General features: G+C 42.6%; 1 protein-coding gene across 1 annotated transcript in view; it reads right to left on the minus strand.

The window, feature by feature from the left end:
- Positions 1-8,514: 8,514 nt before the first annotated feature.
- The window catches only part of Fbxo28 (F-box protein 28), a 28,768-nt gene continuing 14,395 nt past the window's right edge, over positions 8,515-22,887 (minus strand). The window contains exons 3-5 of the mRNA XM_031337194.1: positions 20,100-20,238; positions 11,135-11,330; positions 8,515-10,609 (exon numbers count right to left, since the gene is read on the minus strand). Of these exons, the coding sequence (XP_031193054.1) occupies positions 10,215-10,609; positions 11,135-11,330; positions 20,100-20,238 (730 nt within the window). The 3' untranslated portion in view covers positions 8,515-10,214. The remainder of the gene's footprint in view (positions 10,610-11,134; positions 11,331-20,099; positions 20,239-22,887) is intronic.

Consider the following 22,887-nt stretch of genomic DNA (forward strand, 5'->3'; position numbering starts at 1 on the left):
ATTTTAACACCTAACACAATAGACTTTAAACCAAAATTAACCAAAAGAGACGGAGGACACCACATACTCATCAAAGAAAAAAAATCCACCAAGATGACATTTCAATTCTTAACATCTATGCTCCAAACACATAGAAGAAACATTACTACAACTTAAATCACATATCCCTCATACACTGATATTGGGAGACTTCAATAGCCCACTCTCACCAATGGACAGATTCATCACTCCAGACAAAAACTGGAGCTAACAGACGTTAGAAACCAAATGATCTAAAAATATTTACAGAACATCTCCCCCAAACACAAAAGAATATATCTTTTTCTCAGCATCCCATGGAACTTTTCCCCAAACTGACAGCATACTTGTACACAAAGGAAGTCTCAGAGGATCTGAGAAAATGGAAAGAGCTGCCTTCTTCCTATCACACCACCATGGACATCAAGAACAACAAAGACGCTGGGCGGTGGTGGTGCACGCCTTTAAACCCAGCACTTGGGAGGCAGGCAGATTTCTGAGTTCGAGGCCAGCCTGGTCTACAGAGTGAGTACCAGGACAGCCAGAGCTATTCAGTGAAACCCTGTCTCGAAAAATCAAAATAAATAAATAAAAGAACAACAAAGACCTACAAACTCATAGAGACTAAACAACTTCATCCTATCAGACCACCATGGACATCAAGAACAACAGAAGGCCTACAAGCTCATGGAAACTAAACAGCTCCCTATTGAATAAAAAAAAAAGCTTACAAACTCCTGGAAACTAAACAACTCCCTGTTGAATTAAAAAAAAAGGGGGGGGGTCAAGATAGAACTAAAGTAAGAAATTAAAGACTTTTAAGAATTCAATGAAAATGAATACCCAATATACCCAGACTTATGGAACACAAGGAAAGCCATGCTGAAGGAAAAACAGCAGTCAGTGCCTCCATTAAAAAAAAAAAAAATATATATATATATATATATATATATATGTATTATATTTTATATATATATATATATGTAGAGATCGCATGCTTGGCCCAGGGGCTGTTACCATTAGGTTGTTGGAGTAGGTGGGGCCATGTTGGAGGAAGTATGTCACTGTGGGGATGGGCTTTGAGACCCTCCTCCTAGCTGTCTTCTGCTACCTTCAGGCTAAGATGTAGAACTCTCAGCTCCTCCAGCACCACACCTGCCTGGACACTGCCATGCTTCCTAACATGATGATAATGGACTGAACCTTTGAACTTGTAAGCCAGCCCCAATTAAATGCTGTCCTTTATAAAAGTTGTCTTGGTCATGGTATCTATTCACAGCAATAAAACTAAACTAAAGACATCCACATACAATTAAGCTGAAAGAAAAAAGGCACACAATCATTTCATTAAGTTTGGAAAAAGCCTTTGACAAAATCCAACACCTGTCCACGATAAAAGTCTTGAAGAGATTGGTGATATAAAAGTCATACCTAATCACAATAAAGATAATTTACAGCAAGCCTTTATGTAACATCAAATTAAATGGAGAGACACTCATAGCAATTCCACTAAAATCAGCAATAAGACAAGGCTGTCCAGGCTCTTAATATCTATTCAATATAGTACTTGAAGTTTTAGCTAGAGAAATAAGACAACTGAAGGAGATCAAGGGGATAGAGATAGGAAAGGAAGAAGTCAAATTATCATTATTTGCAGATGATATGATAGTATACATGAGTGACCCTAAAATTCTACCGGGGAACTCCTACAGTTGATAAGCACTTTCATCAAAGTGGCTCGATTAAAAAAAAAAATCAGTAGCCCTCCTGTATACAAGTGACAGTCTGAGAGAGAAATCAGGGCAAAAGCACCCTTCACAACAGCCTCAAATAATATAAAATATCTTGGGATAACTCTAACCAAGCAAGTGAAAGATTTGTATGATAAAAACTTCAAGTCTTTGAAAGAAATTAAAGAAGATATCAGAAGATGTAAAAATCTCCCATGCTCATGGATTGTTAGGATTCATATAGTGAAAATGACCATCTTACCAAAAGCAATCTACAGATCCAATGAAATCCCCATCAAAATTCCAACGCAATTTTTTACAGACCTTGGAAGGACAATTCTCAACAACTGTCATGTGGAAAACCAAAACAAACCACAAACAGAGTATCTAAAACAATCCTGAACAGTAAGAGATATCACCATTCCTGGTTTCCAGTTCTACTATAGAGATACTGTTGGGGTCCCTCAGCTGCAAGACATCGGAGCTTGCCACTGCAGACTCAACTCATGCCTGCTGTGCCTGAACCAAAGACTCACTACTATGAGTTCTGCCTTTGAGGATTCCAGAGGAAGCTACACCTACAGGCTGGCATGTATACAGCCTGAGGACATCTGTTGTTGACCTCCTCCCACCACTGTAGACTGCACCTCCAGCCACTCCCCAGAGCTGAGACCTGCAGGACGCCTGGAGTCTCCACCTTCAGCCCTGCAGCCGGTTTCCCTTTGACATCCTCCTAGACTTTGCTTGGACTCTTCCTGACTCCTCCCGAATTCCTTATGTTATTCAAATGTCGTTGTAACCAGAGATTCAGTTATGCTCTCTGGAAACCCTCAACTTGGCTTCGTGTCCTTTTGTTCTCGAACTCTGTGTTTCAGGTCTCCTTTCTCCCTTCGGTTGAGGCAGATCCCGGTTCATGAAACTGCGGGACAGTTTCGAGATACAGCAATAAAAACCATGTGCTGTTGGCATAAAAGCAGACATACTGATCAATGGAATCAAAGCCAAGACACATATAAATCTACACAGCTATGGACACCTGTTTTTTGATAAAGAAGCCAGAAGTACACAATGGAAAAATTAAAAAAAAAAAAAAAAAGCATCTTCAATGAATGGTGCTGGTCAAGCTGGATGTTGATATATAGAAGAACACAAATAGATCCATATCTATCACCCTGCACAAAATTCAAGTTCAAACGAATCAAAGACCTCAACATAAAACCATATACACTGAACCTGACAGAAGAGAATGTAAGAGGATATCCTTGAATGCATTGTCACGGCAGACGACTTTCTGAATCAAACACCGAGAGTTCAGGCACTGAGATCAACAACACACGAAGCCTCATGTAACTGAGAAGCTTCCGTGAGGCTAAAGGACACTATCAATCTGACAACGTGGCTCCTACAGAATGGGAAAACTCTATGTCTGATAGAGGACTAACATCAAAAACACATGAAGACCTGAAGAAACTAGATGTCAGAAATCCAAATCATCCAATTAGAAATTAGGGTACAGACCTAAACAGAGAATTCTCACTAGACAATCTCAAGTGGCTGAGAAACACTAAAGACAGCCAAGGGGAAATACAAATCAAAACGACTTTGAGATTCTATCCTATATCTGTCAGAATGGCTAAAATCAATAACCCAAGTGTCAGCTCATGCTGGCAAGAATATGGAGCAAGGGGACCACTTCTCCATTGCTGGTGGGAGTGGAAATCAATATGTTAGTTCATCAAATAATTGGGCATTGATGTACCTCAAGATCCAGCTATCCTACTTTTGGGCGTATACCTAAGGGGTGCCCCATCTGACAAGAACCCTTGCTCAGCTATGTTCATTGTGGCTCTATTTAAAATAGCCAGAAACTGGAAACAACCTAGGTGTTTCTCAACCACAAACTGAATAAAGATGTGGTATGTTTATACAACAGAGTATTACTCAGCTGTTTAAAAAAAAATGACATCATGAAATTTGCAGGCAAATGATGCTACTAGAAAAAATTATTCTGAGGTAACCCAGAAGACAAATATGGTTTGCTTTTAAGTAGATATTAGCTGCTAAGTAGATGCTAATCAACCTACAATCCACAGACCCAGAAAGGCTAGTAAAGAGGGCTGGGGGTGGGGGGAAGCGCAGATCTCCCCAGGAAGGAGAAATAGATTATATGGGTAAATTGGGGGCAGGTGGGGAGGGACTGGAGGGAGACAGTGTAGGGAGAGGCAGCTGGAATTGTGGGCCTTTGGAGTGTGGGAACCTAGTGCAATGAAAAACTTCCTGGGTGACCCTAGTGAGGACTCCTAATAAAGGAGGATAGAGAGTCTGAACTGCCCATCTCTTAAGTGACTGGCAAAGCTTTCAGTGACAGGTTGGGGTTGCAATTGTTGAGGTTATTGGTCAAAGGGGGTCCAGTGGAGATCCTTAAATACCCCAGGCTAATGCTAGGACAGAGGGGTTCGTTGCTCTCCACAAACTGACAGTGGGACTCCACTGTTGAAGGGAACCTCCACACAGTTTATTGAAGTGTAGAGAGGCCCAGCTGGTTCCTGGATGGAGCCTTCACTCCTGCATATTAGTCTCTTTGGTGCAGGAAAGCACCCTTCAGGCTATGGAAAGAGAAAGCTGGACACCAACTCAGCCACAAAACTCCACCTACAATCTGCCCTGCCTGCAAGAAGTGCTGGGGCGATAGTGGCATTGTGGGAGTGATCAACTAGTGTCTGACCTAACTTGAGGCCCACTCCACAAGAGGGAACTCAGACCCGACACTACCTAGATGGCCAGAAACTGGGGACTGGGTAGTCTAGAGACGTAGGAAAGAACCAAACAAGACTGGCAAAACCAAAACAAAACCAACCAAACAAAAAACAAAACAATGAAATGATGTCTAATGATATTCTGCTATGTGTGTAGATCAGTGTCTTGTCCAGCCATCATCAGACAGGTTTCCTCCAGCAGCAGATGGGACCAGGCAGATTGCAGTGAGCCTAGGGTTAACCTGGGCCACCTAGTATATTTCAAGGTAATTTGGGCTACAGAGACGCTCAAAATAAACAAATGTGGCCAAAATAAAACAAAAACTTGAGATTCCATCTTACCCATAAGAATGGTATCAAGAGAAAATAACAAATGTTGGCAAGAACGTGGGGAGAAAGGAATATAACTGTTGGTGGCGATGTAATTAGTCAAGCCCCTGTGGAAGCCAGCAGGTCTAGAGAGATAGCTCCATGATTAAGAGCACTGACTGAGGTGGAAAAGGACCTGAGTTGGATTCTCAGCACTCAAATGGAGGTGCACAACTTCCTGTCTCTCATTTCAGGGGAACTGCTGCCCTCTTCTGGATGCCATGGGCACTGCATGGTGCACAGACATACATGCAGGCAAAATACCCACAGGCATAAATCAATCTCAAAAAATTTTAATAGAAAATACAACTACCATACAATCTAGCAATACCACACTTAGGTACATATCTGTCAGGCCGCTATAGAGACAGACACCCACATTTATCTCACTTCCACAACAGCCAATCCATGGAAGCAGCCTACTGTCTGTCAATGGGTGAATTTAAAAAAATGTACATAAACATGATATGTACTCAACAATAAAGGATGCAATTGTGCTCTCTGCAGGATGCACGGAACTGCAGCCATGCTAAGTGAGTTAAGCCAACTTCATGACCATGTTTTCCATTCTATGTGGAAATCAGAAAAACAAAGGACAGTGGATTAAAAGGGGGGAGTGTTAAGCACATGGAAGGGTAGAGGTGAAGGTGGAGAAGGATAAAATTAATATAGAGGTGAACACATCCATGTGTATTATATGTATGGAAATATCAATATGAAACCTTTGTATAATTTATATACTAGAAGTGATCTGTACGGTTGTAGTTCACCAAGAATTTTATTTTGTGTTGGAAACAGGAAGTATTTCGAAGAGAACTGCTGTTTCTGTGAGGCAGAGCCTAAGAACTAACTGATGGTCACAGCAACATAGACAATTGTGACCTGTGGCCTTGGACCAGAAGTCAGCAAGTCTTTTACTTGTATACCTTGGGAGAAGTCCTTACAAGCTGTGTCCAAGCCTGGCCCCGGGGACTGGACCCAGATCCTTGTAAACACATGCTAATAAGCAAGCCTCTTCTACTGCAGAAGGTTCTCCCCCAGGGCTCCCATCCTTTTCCCAGTCAGTTCTGCCACTGGTGGGTTTACATGGCTCGCCTTTGATTATTTAGAACAGCTAGCCCATGTGACATCTCCATGCTTCTTGCCTTTTTAGAAATGGAGTACGTCACCAGAGGAAGTACAAAGCTTCAGGCAGGTGGGTCCAATTCAAAGCCCACCAAGGACTCTTCCTGGTCTAACCCGTGGGCATGTAGCTTACCCGAACTCAGCTCCCCCCATTCAGCTCAATCCTGCTTTTCACGGTGGCTCTGAGGAGTGCTGTGTAAACAATGCAGTAGCTTGGGACAGTAGCCACACAGCTCCGAACCCTGGTGCATGAAATAAAGAAACGAGTCCACCTGATGACAATACGTTTATTTCCGTGCCCCTTTGAGTAGTGACTGGGAGGTGCTTTTTTTTCCCCCACCTTCCAATAATTGATTAGGTCGAAACAATGAAAACTCCAGAAGGTAAACTAGTGGTTTATTGTTGCTCATGAGCAGAAGTAAACAGACATACGGTACCACATAAAGGAGTTTTTCAACACGTCTAACCTTTTGGCAGCACGAACCACTAGGCTTTGGCAATAGAGTCCTAGGCTTCTACAGCTTGTGGCTATCGTCAGACACAGTAGGAAGAAGGCGAATTTAATGCTTGAGCTTTAAAAACGTAACAAGGATTCTTGGGAAACTGGGAAAGGCCAACCTCACTCAAGCGGGCCTTAGTTTTGATCTGTGTGAAGGACTGCTGCTCAAAGTGAGAGCAGGCGGTGGCCACCCTCCACCAGCAGTAGTCACTGGCGTTTGTGGACTTAGTGTTTTGTTGAAGATAATTTCCCAAGGACGGGCTCTACATTTAAGTAGTTCTAACGGAACCTCTTCTGCCCCAAAGGACCCCATGCAGATCTCAAGCCAAAGCATTCAACAGTAAATTCAGCCTCCTGTTAGACTCAGCCATTCTCCAGCAGTTGTGTCATTTTGTGTGTTCCCTTTCAGGTCGTTTATTCCCACCTTCAGATCGTACAGGGTCTACCTTCTGAGGGTTTGGTACAGGTAACGAACACATATTCACCACTAGAAGAGGATCTATGACTGTGTGGATCACCAAGGATGAGATCGACATTAAATTAGGGTTCTACGGTGTGGGAAGTAGACAAGACAGGAGTTCTCAGATCCTAAAAAGTATTATGGCTAAGGAAGCAGAGAACCCAAATCAGGATGCCAGCACGGTGAACTAAAAGTGAGTGCTGACTTAGGGGTGAGCGCGCCAACAAGGAACGGGCAGCACACAGCATTTCTTTGGAGGTTAAAGTGCAGGCTATGAAATGGCATATAAAACAGTGCATGAAGTAGTGCAATCCCAAGGTGCCATAGGTTTTGTTCATAACGCATAGCCTATGTTTTTATATGTCCGTTTTCTCTAAAAAAAAAATCCAGCTGTTGTGGCACCTTTTAGCTTATTTATTTAGGCATTAAACTCTGTTTTACCCACTCTTGGGGCTACATAGAATATTTTACCACTTTAACACATAGAATATAGCGCATACATCTTGAAACTACTGAATTAAGGCAAGCCCCTGTGAGTTCAGTACTCCAAAAACCATTGTTTTACCAAAAAATGTTGACTCAAACAAGTGGCTTTAGACATGGGGCACCCTACAGTCTTCACAGCAGGAGGACTGTTAATTGCCCCCATTACCTCCAGGCTCTCTGTACATCAGAAGGGAAGTTTGGGGAGTTTCTGTTAACCCAAGATGAGTAGAAACCATGTGAGTGAAGTGTGTGGGGGGGGAGCAGGGCTCGGCCTGACAGGGCCTTTCTCCTCCCCTCCTGTTCATGTGTGTATGCCTGTGTGTAGTGTGGACTGTGGGTAAACCTATGCATGGGCACGGCCCACTCAAACAGAGGGATCTCTTCTGGGTGGGAATACTTTACAAAACGTGCTGTAAATCACTTACAGCACATAGGATTCTGCCAGGAAATGCAGGGGGATGGTTAAGTTTTCCCAGGGCAAGCCTGTTTTAGCTATTAAAATAGTGCATGATTTGGAGTGTGCATTACAGCCCCCCAATAGCTGTCTTAATAAATGGTGAAGACAACCTTCTAACGTGTCAGCTACTGAGTAAAGCTTAGACAAGCGAGCCGCAGAGCTTTATTCTCAAAGTTACAGTCATGCAACATGTGCAGCTCCCTCTGATGGGCAGGAGCTCACAGGATCTCGCTGCAGACCCTCCCTGCTTGACACTATTGAATTAAGTGCTCATAAAAGCCACGTACTCACACTAACTCATGGAAGACTAGAGGTTATACTTAGGCTAGTTAGATGTAGTTGGAGAAATATTTAATAATTATCGAAGAAATAGTTTGAGGCTCATTTTCTTCGATGCATAAGGATTATACTTTGAAAGCCTGTACGCTGATGCTTCAAAGTCTCCCTCTACCACAACAGCAGACTGGCAAGCCAAGTGCTGAGTGCTCAGCTGGCCTCCGCCAAGGCTACGGTGAGATGGCTACATCCTAGGATTACAAAGGTGAGATCTGTTGAGAAAACGAGTTCCAGACAGGGACCTTTATGGATGACCTTGGCTGACAGATCTTTTTAGGAAACTGTTTATTTTAAAATTACCTTCCCAACAAACCATGAAACACTTGGATACCACGTTACGGCTTCTCACTGAAGACACACTACATTGTAGATGGACTTTCAAAGTCAGACAGAGACTTGAACCGAACCCAAGGGCAGGATCATGAAGGAACAATACTAAGATGGGTAGGAGAGTGTCACTTGGTAAAAGTAACCTAACGGGTGCATAACATGCCATGTTGGACGGTGGCAACCTTGTGCTTTTCTCCCACTGTGGGATTTACCAAAACCTTCGATTAACACAGGTGTCAACTTTCACCTGGAAAGGAATAGTTTTTACTATCTTACGCCTACATCACTATAAATAAACAAAGTCCAAAGCAACAGATGTTTTAAAGAACAAAACTACATAATTTAGTACATAATTAAAATAAAAATAGGACAGTGATAGTTGGATGCTTCCAAAATATACAACCGGGAGAAGGAACCATTTTATACAATTTGGAGGCTGTAAAAGTGACCACTCAGGAGACCGAACAGTGCAAGACAGGCTTTTCCAGTTACAAGCTCAAAACAGGAGTGCAAAGAGGCCTAAAGCTTCCATTCACGTTACAGGCGAGCTTGAAAGGGGTCTGCAAAAGCTTCCCTCGGGTCAGGCCCAGAAACGAAACGGTTTTCAGGGTACAATTTTCTTCAATCAACTTTCCCTTAGTTGGGTCCCTACTAAGTCATGGTTGACCCACGATCAGAGATGAGCTAGACCGTGACTCGTTCTCAGAGGTCTGCTGTCTATAGAGAGAGCCTAGGATTGAGGTTCTGTCTTAGTGAGTGTACCTTAACTCTACAGAGAAGAGATACATCAACAGACTTTAACAGGCTCTTGTGCCTGTAAGACTGGAGGACAAATGGACTGACAGTTCTCCCCCTGTAGGTAAGCTGCTGGGGAGGAAAACTGCTGAGTGCTTAAATCAATGACGGCACAGCTCTAACATGTGGAGAAGTCTAGAGGTTCAAGATCAACCCCAGTGCAGGAGCTGTGTGAAGTGTGCTGACTAGGCAATGCATGCATCCATCCATGCAAGCGGAGGACATGGCCCCAAAGAAAACTGAAAGCATGTATCTAATGCCTGCAAACACCCCTTGCCAGTAGTTTATAAAAATAGTGGCTACTGTAGAACCCCTCTACAGCCAAAACACTCTCAGTCCTTCCCGTCACCCATCGCTTCAATACCAAAGCATGAACCGCGTCTCAGACATTCCAGACAAAGGTCACTTAGAACAAACAAAAAGTCAACTTTAAAAAAAAAAAAAATAAGATAGTGTCCATTTAAAAAGTAGATTTTTTTCTTTCAAGTGAACAGGACATTTTATGTATTAAATTTAACTTTTAGTCTTCAAGAATGGGTTTGTTTAAAATCCTTATGTAATGTGCATATATGCAGAAACAAATAAACTTAACACATCACCTGCACAGGAACAAGGTTAGCCCCCAAACGTGATAGAATGGGCACGGTTAGTACAAATCTATTGCAAGGTAAGAGGTTTTGTGCATCAGCTCCACCAGAGAAGCACAAAGGATGCCAACCACAAGAGCCAAGTGTAAGTTGTGTCTGATCGCCTGGAACCTAAGGGATGCCATGTTGCTCCAACATCCCGACAGGAGTGACTGCTTAGACTCAGCCACAGACGTCTTCCTCTGGAGCGAGGGCCATATTCCACTTTACTTTCTATTCCGAAGTCGTTTGGATTTCCTAAGAGAGTCTATGGCTTCTGTCGCCTTCCTCCGTTTCCTAGGAGACTCATCACTCTGCCCAGACCCCGAGGATGTTCCTACTGCACTTTCCATGACTTCTCGGAGCTTGCGTTCCAGCTCTGCCAGCCGTGCGTTCTGTTCCCCTATGATCTGGGTTTGCTCTAGCAGTTTCTGGTCTTGGTCTTGAAGCTGTTTCTGCTGCTCTTGCACTTTGGTGCGAAGCTCAGAAATCTCCCGCCTGAGGACAGTCACGCCAGCACCATTGGTTCTGACCTGCTGCTGCAGTTTGGTAACCTCTTGTCTGGACGGGTTTTGCTTGGAGAAGAGCTGCATTGTTGTCAGGGCTGCGGATGGTCCGGGAACTGTGGAGGAAGCATTTAAAAGGGCTAATCAGTCCTGTTTCCTACTGGGGACATGTCGTTCAGCTTACTTTAGGTTCTTGGGTTTATTACAATAGAAAACTCACTTTAAGTCAGCAGTTGTGGTCACTTGCAAAGAGTCAGCATGAAATGGGTCTAGAGGGCATAATTCATCCAGAACCCAAGAAGCGGGAAGCTGGGGGAGGAGCCTTATAGCCAGACATGGACAAAGCATTCTCAGTACCAGCCCAACCAAATGTAGTTAAGATAGGGTCTAGGACGGTATACATGATGGCTATTAGAAACTGAAGACGGAGTCAGGGTGCACCCAGAGGAAAGCCACGGAGTCAGGGGGCACCCGGAGGAGAGCCGCTGTGCTGGTGGAGCACAGCCATGTTCTCAGCACCCGAGAGGCGAAGGCCAACACAGGCTACACAGGGAGACTGAGGCCAGCTTGGGCTACAAATACACACAGAGACCCTGTCTGAAAAAGCAAAAACAAAGCCAAACAAACAAACAAAACTGTACCTGGAGGAGAGCCCATGAGTCTTCCAGACACATCTGATCCTGGCAATTTCCTCTTCAAAATTGGAACAATCTTCTCATCAAAGTACTCCATTGCCATGGAAGAGATATCCCGTAACTCCTGCAGTACTTCATGAGCTCGCTGAGGGGCTCTGGTAGAATTGACATATCTCAATACACGGTAAATCTCATCAATCACCTACAATATGAATTCTCATTAGTATTTTTTGAAGTTTAAAAAAAGAGATTAGCTAAATAGTAAAGTCATCTAATAGTTGCTGCGAAGACATATAGAGCACTTTAACTCCTGTAAACTCGTCATGGAGAATCCACAGCCCAGGCTTCTGGACTTCCTACAATATTTTATGCTTAGACTTAGTAAGCATCTTTACTGTTGCAGGGTACTGTGCTAAAGCTAGAGTCAAAAGAAAGAAGAAACAACCTGCCCCGAAGTGAACCAGAGCATTTGGGAGACACATGAATACACACAATACAAGAGCCGCATGGACTGCTAAGGAAACTAGAGAATTAGCTAGACATTCAATCTACCTGGAGTAGGGGTGGGGATGACACAAGCCTGCCCTCCAAATGCAATTCTGTCCCCAAGCCCTGGGAACCAGTCTCATTCCTCTTTCTCTTGTGCACTGCCCCCAAGCCCTAGGAACCAGTCTCATTCCTCTTTTTCTTGTGCACTGTCCCCACATGCTCCCTCCCTTAAAACTCTGTTTCTCTAAGAGCTCACACAGCTTAGAATGAGTTTTCAGACCACGCTGTCTCATCATGACCAGAGGGCAGCAGAATGTGCTTTTCTAGTTTAGTGACAACTGCAATGAGGAAGCTGAAGGCCATGCATGGAGAAGAGACGCGTGCTTGCTGCGTGGGTTCCTAACTCCTCCTCTCCTACTTGCACAGTAATCGAATGGCCTTAGCCAAACATGTTCTCCGCTTTACTCTCCGACAGAGTACTGTTCACACTTCGGTGGCTTTAACACAGACCCAGAAACAGTGATTCACATCTTTGAAGACCACAGTCCAGACAATGTCTATCGCAATAGGACTTTCTCTCATGAGCCTGGGACTATCCTGCAAAGCACCCTGCCATCAGTCTCAGCCCTCCTTGTATCATACACAGTCCTCTCACTGCCCTTATCAACTCGGGGTCAGCCTTGTAATCCACCTTCTCTTCTTGACGAGAACAAACACAGATTACTAGTTGAAAGGAACACAAAGTCTAGCGTAATGGCACCCAGGCATTACGAGGGTGAGGGCCCTGCCTGTTTTCTAGACTTAGTTCAAGGGGACAGTCCTTTGTAGAAAGATGACTTCACCAATACGGCCAGTGTTGTGGGCAAGGACTGAAAGGAACTGAATGAGGTGGAGGGGAGGACCAGGCAGACCTAATGGGAAGTGAGGCATACTGTGGTGAGACAAACTGCAGATGGGGTAGTGCCAGCAGGGAACAGCACTCAGGGCCTGGGCCCACAAAGGGAGAACATAAGGGCCTGGGCATCACGGGTGCAACCCAGAACCCAACGGCCAGCACTGTGTTCCTCTGCCATCACCATTCCATTCAGGGCTCATGTTAGAAGAAAATTAACCTTTTCAGGAGGTTATTCAAGTACTTTGCTAGAAAGCCAGTGCATAGTAAAATGGAGTTCCTTTTCTTGGACTAATTATGCAAGCACAGTTTAAAATAAACACAAGTATTTCCACTACGTTTCAAAGCACTGGTGTAAAACCAGTGAACAGGGATGCTACGATTCTCATTCTTAGCCAGGCATGGGGTGCACACCATTCATCTCAGCTCTCAGGAGGCATCGGCAGGTGAATCTCTGAGGCTGAGACCAGCCTTCCCTCTATACAAGTTTCAGGTTGGTGAGGGCTGGATAGTGGGATTCTGTCTCAATAACAACAAGATTCTTATTCTTATGAGTGAGATTTGGGAGAAAAACAAAACAAACAATAACAACAACCCCTCCCCCCAAGGCTAAATAGGAACCGCAAGGGAAAAAAGAGGGGGAAGAAGAGGAAGGGACACAGGGAAACTTGCTTTGACATCTCTGAGAAGGAATGAGGAGACAGGACTGAGGGGAAACTTGAAGGTCAGCTGGCATGGCTTGTCTAAAGCCTACAAATGGAGGACTAGCTACAACTATACAGAAACCATTAGGAAGCAGCTAGGTTCTCACATCCTTCTGCAATAGTTACCAGTCTACACACATGGACCCTGCATATCTTGAATGCATTCAAATAGTATATATAGAAGAATTTTAGGAGTCAAGGTAGGAGTCCAGCTTTGTAAAGACTGTCCATGCTGACTACTGCTTCACATGCTTGGGCTAGGTTCAATGAGTCACTTTATTTTGTGTCCAAGTTGTACATGTGGGTTATAAGTAAGAAAAACACTGCAACAGTTGATTGAGTTTTGGGTTTTCTGTTTGCTTTTATGCCGTCTCAAGAGCTAACATATTATATCTAGCTCTGTGAAACTAAGTCATACCCTCTGCCTTAATTTGCCCCCAGGCTTTTGTATATTCTGGTCTTTTGATCCCTTTTCTAGAATGTTTTCCTTATATATCTTTTCCATAACATTTACATCTCTGAACATTCTTCCAGTTTAACTTTAACATCCTTATCAAACTTTTGTTTGTTTTTCTGTTGCGAGACAGGGTTTCTCTGTGTAGCCCTGGTTGTCCTGGACCTCTGTAGACCAGGCTGGCCCCCAACTCCCAGCTATCTATCTGCCTTTGCCTCCCGAGTACTGGATCAAAGGCGTGTGCCAGCACCTCCTGGCTTCATCAAAGTTTTTATTTTCTCTTCAGAACACTACACACTGTAAACACACCTTTTTGTTAATCTGTCTTCTTCATAACATAAAAGCTAACAGAAGAGATTATGGCCAGTTCACTTCTGGATACAGAGAGCTCCGCAATGACTGGTGCATGCCAGCTACTTCTAAGTATTAACTAAATAAGGGACAACAATAATCATATATTTGTACTGTTTAATATTGCCAGATGAAACTGTTTGGGGCAAGCTCCAGTGCTATGTTCAAATTAAGAACATCGGTTTTAGAGGGCTGGTTGCTTTGAACACAAATTCAAGAGTTAACAAGATGACCACCAAGAGTAACTTCTCAAAATATGCAATTCTTATACGTGCTTCTTGTACGTTTAATCAGGTGTCCTCAGTTTTATGACTAAATCTCTAGATATTATGTCTGTACACTTATTGGTAGACTAATATTTGTAGCATGTTTGGTCTAAACTGACTGTTTATTTCATGCAGGTGTGGAAAGACAGAGCCTACCCAGCAGTAAATCTGTGAATGATTCATATAACAAGCATACACCAGACGGATTACAGTGAGTTCCATGTAACGTGTGAGACACAGAAGGCAGAGAGCTCGGACCTGCTTAGAGAATGGGGCAGTCTACTGAAGAGCATGAGAAGAGCAATAGGTAAACTTGGAGCAAACAGGTGAAAGCAGAAGAGAGAAGGCTTAGCAACACCTGACTGAACAGTGTGGTCAGGTGTGGCAGCCCAAGCCTGAAGCCCAGTGTTCAGAGGTCTAAGGCACGAAGCCCACGAGTTTAGAGCCAATCTAAGATACATAGTGAGATCCTGTTTGAAAAAGCACAAATGAATGAATGCAACAAAACAAGGAAAAGTAAAGAAATGGAGCTGAGTCAGGCAGATAGAATAACGAAGAGGTGATAAGACGGCAGTTAACATGCTACTATAGTCCAGGCATTTTTTCTACGGTATGCTCTTATAAACAAACACTAGCTGGGCATGGTGGCCTAGCTTTAATCTCAGTAGTCCAGAGGTAGAGGCAGGCAGATCTTTACGAGTTTGAGGCTAGCCAGAGCTACACAGTGAGACCCTGTTGTCAAAATAAAAACCAAAACCAACAACCAAAACAAATAGTAGATCATTAATGTTTTCATAGCATACCAAAGGGAATGCTAACAGGTAGAAATTCACATTTGTAAACTAAACTGTGAAACATTTTTAGTTTTATTCTATTTAGTTCTCTACACATAAGGAAGTATCTTTTTGCATATAAGTTTTCATTAGGAAAGGTCACATTTTCAAACCTTAGTATACAGAGATTTTAGTGCTATTGGATAATCCATTTTTCAGTAAAATCTCAAATGTTTGTCTTCCTCTGTCTAACAGTAAAAAATAGAGGGTATGATGAAAGACAACCAAAACCAAAACCAAAACCCAAACCCTGTGTGGCAGAGCTGCATGCTTTGTCCACTCAGCCAGGCAGCAGAAAAGGCACATGCGGAGAGAGTGCAACATTTACCACATTTAAAATGTAGTTCAGGGTGGAGAGATGGCTGAGTAGTTAACAACACTGCTGCTCCTGCAGAAGATCAAGGTTTGGTTCCTAGCAGCCATATGGTGTCTGCCATCTGACTGTAGCTCCCATTCTTGGGTTCTGATGCCCCCTTCAGTCCCATGTGGGGGTACTGCATGCATGTGGTACAAACATACATGCAGCCAAAACATTCTACAAATTAAAATTTATTAAAAAAATATTTTTTGTGCATTGGTGTTTTGCCTGCATGTATGTCTGTGTGAGCGTGTTAGGTCCCCTGCAACCAGAGTTATAGACAGCTGGGAACTGCCACGTGGGTGCCTGATTGTTTTGAGAGAGAGTCTCACTACGCAATCATAGCTGGCCTGAAACTTTTATAGGCTAGGCTGATCTTCTCGCAGCCATCTGCTTGCCTTTGCCTCCCAACTACTGTGATTTAAAGGTGTGAGTCCCATGTTTGGTCTTAAATTTGAAAAAAAAAAAAAAAACAACAAAAACAAAAAACCAAAAAAAAACCTTCAAGAACTTAGTTCGTTTTCAGAGCAATCTGATCATGTCTCATAAACTGGTTTGGAGTCTGGGGGCACACTCGTGACCTAGCACTCCAAGGCTAAAGCAAGGAGACCATGAAGAGTCAGTCAGTCAAAAAAAACAAGCAGCAATAACAAAAACAAAACAAAACAAATAATTCCTTTGAGATGCAGCAGGACAGCAGTCCTCAAGTGGGCTATCGTAACAGATGTTTGCATGACTTCAGAGTAACATACCGGCCTCGAACTTAGAAATCTGCCTGTCTCTGCCTCCCAAGTGCTGGGATTAAAGGTGTGTGCCACCACTGCCCGGCCCTGAATAACTTTTCTTATCTCACTTAGTGGTGTATGTTTTTTAATCCTTGCATGAGTTCCTCAGTGCTGAAGTCCCAATATTGTGCTGTCTGGCAACCTAATTTAAATTACACTGTTCTTTTCTTCCTTAAGCAACTTAATAAAGTGTTGATTGGACAGCTCACTTTCATCGAAATGGATAATTCTAGTAATGTAAAGGAATGTAATCTTGGGAGCAAGAAATCATATACTAAGCCAAGATTACATGTTAAGAAGAGAATTCGTGGTGCTGGTGAGATGGCTCAGCAGGTAAGAGCACTGATTGTTCTTCTAAAGGTCATGAGTTCAAATCCCAGCAACCACATGGTGGCTCACAACCACCCATAATGAGATCTGATGCCCTCTTCTGGTGCATCTGAAGACAGCTACAGTGTACTAATAATAAATAAATAATAAATAATAAATAAATCTTTAAAAAAAAAAAAAAGAAGAGAATTCGTTAGAATGTTTATCAATGCTTCTATCTAGAGTGACTTCCAGAGGCCCTCCTCCTGTGAAAGGCTTGGTCCTCAGGTGTTACAAATAGTAAAACTTTTTAAAAGGTGAGTGGAATGGCTTAAGTCTTTTATTAGGTGTGTATCCATTCCAGAAGGGGCTACTGTGACCCCTCTCTGAAGATAGTCTCCAATTTACTTCCCCCACACAATGCCTTCGTAGTCCACGCTCTCACAGTGTTGTACTACACAGCAGAGCCAAGCAGCCATAGACAGAAACTGTAATTTAGGAGTTAGAATGAACCTTTCTCTCTGTTTCTTTATCTCAAGGATTGGGTAGAGTAATGCAGAGAACATAAAGTTCTGAGTTCAGCATCTGGAAATTAAATGCTATATTCTGTTATTTTGAAAAGAATATGTGGTTATGAAGTAATAAAATGAAAAACAGGGTTCTGGGAATATAGAAATAAAGGTAAAAACAAGACTTCTGAGAAAGAAATAATAAGCCAAAACTACCTATAGTAGAAACATCTGCTTGTATAAGAAAAACAAAGTTTTTAAAGGTCAGGAGGGCTGGGCTGAACTAAAAGTTGACCAGAACCTAACCTGTAAGAACAAGATTAGATGCTCTACCCCTCCCTGTACTGGGGTCTAAGAACACCCTGACCTTACAAAAATTTCAGGACTTTCCAGCATGACTTGTTCCAGGGTCTTGCCAGGTATAAGAGTTAGGTAAAGGAGGCAATGAAGCCAAAAACAATGAGCAAGTCCCTTGAGCAAGCCAACCAATGCCTGAAAAAATCTTTTGTTTGACATTGCACCAATTAGAATAAACCAACTAGCCCTGTTGCCTCTGTAAAGTATAAAAGATGTGTGCTTTCTGAGTTTGGGGTCGCCTCTTCCTACCAGGATGAGCAACCCCACGTGCATCGGCCACGCACGTTGGATCAATAAACCTCATGTTATTGCAGCGATCTGTTGTCAAGCTGTGATTTGTGCGGCAGCGGTAGCGCATTTGGGCTAAGACTCTCTGAGGGTCTCACAGAGTCTTACAGTTACACTTAAAAATAAGAGATCCTTAAAAAGTGAATGGGTTATGAAGCAATCTAAATACTACTAAGCTTGTTAAGTTACTTTTCTTTAACTGCTTTTTGTTTGTTTTGGTTTTTCGAGGCAGGGTTTTTCTGAGTAGACATGGCTGTCCTTGAACTCAGGAGATCTGCCTGCCCCTGCATCTCCACTGATGGATTAAAGGTGTATACCACCATGCCTGGCTTAAATTAGCTATTTTAGTAAGAAATATAAAAATAGCAACATATTAAAAAAAACAATTATTGAGTATACATGCTGTTGTTTTAGACAAAACATAAGCTATTAAAGAAGGTCATTTTAAGAAACAAAAAAAAAATCCACGTATAATAACACATGTATCTGAATAAAAATAAAGATAAAAATTTTTGGTTCTTTCCAGTCAAGTACTAATTTGCTGGAGGGAAAAGCCCTTGTGCAGCCACGGGCTGTAGTGAAGAAAGCCAGAAGCAAGCAGCGGCTGGGTGAGAGACCACACGCTGGAGTCAGGTTAGGCCTCAGGTCTCTTGCCCATGAGTCAGAACAATCTGTCCCATCTTCCATTTGCGGCTGTGGGAATGCAAGGAGGGAACACATGCGAAGGTGCTCTGACAATGAGCGCGTGCTTCCTAAACGCACAGAATAGCAACGGTAAGAAAGGGGCCAGGAAGAAAGCCATGCTCCAAGGTGAAGGTCACAGAAAGTTGCTCTCTGGTGAGCTCTACTGTGAACAAATGAAGGCCCAGTCAAGGGGCTGCCTAGCCAAGCTGACGACTCAAGAGCATCTGCAAACCTGAAGACATGTTTACTAGTGCCTACTGGCTTGGAACAAGTCGTTTCCAAAAGGAGTGGACATCAGCTGGACGCCACTGCAGTTGTTCAGGCCATCCACGCCTGCTTCAGCCACGTGAGCCCGTACCAAGCCTGGCAACAGCTGCAGACACCAGGCACACAAGACTCTCTGCAGGCGCTCCATCCAGCCACACGCCCCTGCTCCAACCGGCTGCATGCTCTGATGGGTGGACAGGCGCTCCATCCAGCCACAAGCCCGTTTCAACCGGCTGCATGCTCTCTGATGGGTGGACACTGGAAGCTGGGTCTCAGATATTTCTATTATTAAAAACAAGACTTGCCGGGCGTGGTGGCACACGCCTTTAACCCAGCACTTGGGGGGCAGAGACAGGCGGGTTTCTGAGTTCGAGGCCAGCCTGGTCTACAGAGTAAGTTCTAGGACAGCCAGGGCTACACAGAGAAACCTTGTCTCAAAAAAAAACCAAAAATTAAAAAATTAAAAAAATTAAAAAAAAAAAAGAATAAAAAAAAATAAAAATGAGACTTGAGTGGCAACTGTCTACTGGAGAGGACAAAATACATAAGCTCAAAGGACTTTCAGCTGCACACAAAGAGTATAAATGGATAAGATATGGCATAGTAATCTGAACCTGAAACTGTTAGGTAATTATGCTTTTATAGTATCTTACAAAAGCACTTGTGGGTCATATAAAGAAGTAAAGATATAACAAGGAAGACTTGAAATAAAATTATAGGTCACCAAGAATGATGTTATTGAAATCTGAAAATGCAAACAGCACTGCCTCTGTAAACGGTAACATTAGGTGTTCATAAGTTCAAGCACTGAGTGGACCCTTTGCCAGTATATATCAAGAAGTAAAATGACCTTTAAATCCATTTCCACTGCTTCTATATCTCACTTGAATTTACACTTAATTCAACAATGAGGACGGCTTCCAGAAGTTTCAGGTCATGTAGTGTGGTGCGGGAGGGAGATTCACTTAGTTACTAAATGTCATACTTAGTGTGGTAAAGGGGCCTACTCCTTAGCCCTGGTGTATTGCCACAAAGTAAGTATTTCTGGTCAAATTTGAAAACTTCTAAGTTCACATTACAAAACACTTCTCAAACAAAAATCAAACCCAGCATACCCTCCACCCTACCTTACCCCAGACTGTAACAATCTTGAAGGCAACACAGTCTCTGTCTTGCTCAATGCAGTGATTCTGGTATTTGACTGTAAAGATCAAAATGTTTTCTTAACTATGAACCCTTACAAGCCTTTCACTCCTTTTTTGCATTCTATAATTAGTATTTTAAATGTTGGGATCACATGAATGATATATATCTACTAATAGAAGCTCCTGCAGGTTAGGTAGCTCTGACCTCACAAACTCTGCTTTCATGTCTGTGTGCCTCAGTTGAGTGTGGGCAGCCCAGCTCTCTGGGTGTGCAGCTTACCTTGCCCGGGATGAAGCAACAGAGGTTGGAATCCACATACTTCATGAAGGTCATATTCAGCAGGGACAGCCTCGTCTCCACCGCAGCGAGGATGTCTGCATGGCGGGCTAAAGAGTGGTTTCTCCTTTCCGACTCTCTCCTAAAGCAACAACGGCAGCCATTAAAGCAGTGGTATAGAACAAATGTTAGCTTATCAGAAGATCATAAACAGAGCAACTCCAACATGCTAATTTAGACATTTGGAACTAGGTCATAACTGTAATGCTCAGGTATCTTAAACAAGAACCATCGCTAACAAGACACGTTGAAAAGAAAATCACTTTGAAGACACAGTTACAGCTGGCAGTGTAGCTCAGTGGTAGTTCACTTGCCCAGGGTCCGTGAGGCCCTGGATTTGAACCCACCACCACACACATACACACACAGAAACTTTAGATTTTTTTATTGGCTATACTAAACCCAATAATTAATGGACTCAGAAAAAAAAAGTTAAGTGAAGGAATTAAATGCATACACATGCTATAACTGGTTTTCTCATAAGATTTGGCTACTTCCATTTTTTCCAAGAGCTTATTCAGAAGTAACTCATGTAAAATTCAGTATCTTTTTTATTTAGGATGCCTCTGTGCATACCCTGTAGCAATGCCACCCCCTCTTTTGTATGTACTTACTCAGAGCAGACAGTTGTACAGGGGCACAACCACTGCCATTCTCTAAACTCAGCACACCACCATCACCATGACAAGCAAGCCTGGACCCCAACAGGTGCCCATCTGCGAACGCCTGTGTCCTTCTGTGTCTACAGTGCCTTTACTCTGAACACTGGAATAAGCAGGAACGTGACGGCAGCCCTTTGTGCCTGGCTTTTCACACTCGCTACAGTTCATAGCTCACTGCTGCACTGACCTTTTCGCTGCTGACTAGCATCTCCGTATACACAAACATCATCCCTGTACACATCTGGGTTGTTTCTAAATTTGACTATGAATAAAGACCCAGACCATGCGTGCAATCAGGTGTACATGCTAGTCAAGTGCTCCACTGAGCTATAATCAATTCTTGCTTTCAAGTTTTTGTATGGACACACATTTTAATTTCTCTTGAAAACACACTTGGGGCAAACTGCATTAATGTGGTGTCTGTTTAACTTTTAATTTGGCTATCTTCTTTTTTTGTCCATCTTGTCTTTTACGAAAGCATTTATTTAGTTTTATGTGTATGGATGTGTTGTGTGCATGTCTTCATGTGCACCATGTGGGTGCCAGATACCCTCGGAGGTCAGAAGTGCTGGATCCTCTGGAACTAGAGTTACAGAAGCTTGTGAGCTGCCATGTGGCTGCTAGAAACTGAGTGTAGGTTCTCTGCGAGGGCCACAAGTGCTCTAAGCTGCTGAGCCAACTTTCTAGGCTCTGGTCTGTCTTCCTGAGTCAGGTCTCAGCACACAGCTCAGGCTGCCTACAAACTTGCTTTGTAGCCCAGGCAGGCTTCAAGCTCCCAATTCTCCTGCCTCAGTTTCTTGAGTACTGAAATCAGAGCTATGTAGCATGTTACCTAGCTGCCCAAGCCGTGCTTGTAACATTCATTATGTTCTCTAAGGGTTCTTGAACAAGCACAGTCACTTACAGCCCCTTCCCTATGTAGTTTGGTATTGGACCTTTATATGCACGTGTTTTTGTTCTAGCTCCATTTTTTTTTTTTTAAACATTTACTCTGTGTGTGTGTGTGTGTGTGTGTATGTGTGTATGTGTGTATACATATGAAGATCATAGGGCACCTGTGGGAATCAGTTCTCTTTACATCATGTGAGTTTTAGGGAGAGAACTCAGGTCCTTACTTGTAAGCAACCTTGATAGCCCCAAAGTAAGTAAGTATGTATGTATGTATGTATGTATGTATGTATGTATCTATCTATCTATCTATCTACCTACCTATCTCTTCTTCTTCATTATTATTATTATTATTATTATTATTATTATTATTATTATTTTGAAACAGGGTCACTCTGTGTATCTTGGCTATTCCAGAGCTTACTATGTGGCAGGTTGGCTTTGAACTCATGAGAGCTTCTCCTGCTTCTGCCTCCCAAATGTTGAGACTGAAGTCATGTATCACAATGCCTGGCCAATTTTTAAAAAGCATCATTCTTTCTCCAACTGAACTGTCTTGTCACCCTTACTGAAAACCAAGTAAGTATACAAAGGGTTTATTTTCTAGACTCCCTATTTTATCCCACTGATCTATCATAAGATCTTATACTCTATTGTTTTGACCACTGCACCTTAGTACTACGTTTTAAAATCTGGAAGTATTAGCCTTCTAACACTACTACTCAAAACTGTGTTAGTTATTTTGGGTCTCTTATATTTCCACAGTAATTTTAAGATTAGCTGTCCAAATTCTAAAATATATGTATGTATAGAGATTACATTTGCCCAGTACTGTATAGTATTACAGATAGACCCGAGGAACACTGTTACAATAACAATATAAAATCTTCCAGTCCACAAACATACATGCCATTTATACTTATTTATTTATTTATTTATTTATTTATTTATTTTCTCTTCTCTTATTTTCCTTCATTTTGTTTGAGATTCTTTCTTTTCTTTTTCAAAATAATTTATTTACATTTATTTTTATGTACATTGATATTCTGCCTACATATGTCTGTGAGGGCATCAGATTGCCCAGAATTGGAATTAGAGGAAGTTGTGAGCTGCCATGAGGGTGTTAGAAATTGAGCCTGGATCCTTTGGAAGAACAATTAATGTTCTTAATTGCTGAACCA

Source organism: Mastomys coucha, unplaced genomic scaffold (genome assembly GCF_008632895.1).
Source record: "Mastomys coucha isolate ucsf_1 unplaced genomic scaffold, UCSF_Mcou_1 pScaffold1, whole genome shotgun sequence".
Taxonomy (NCBI): Eukaryota; Metazoa; Chordata; class Mammalia; order Rodentia; family Muridae; genus Mastomys; species Mastomys coucha.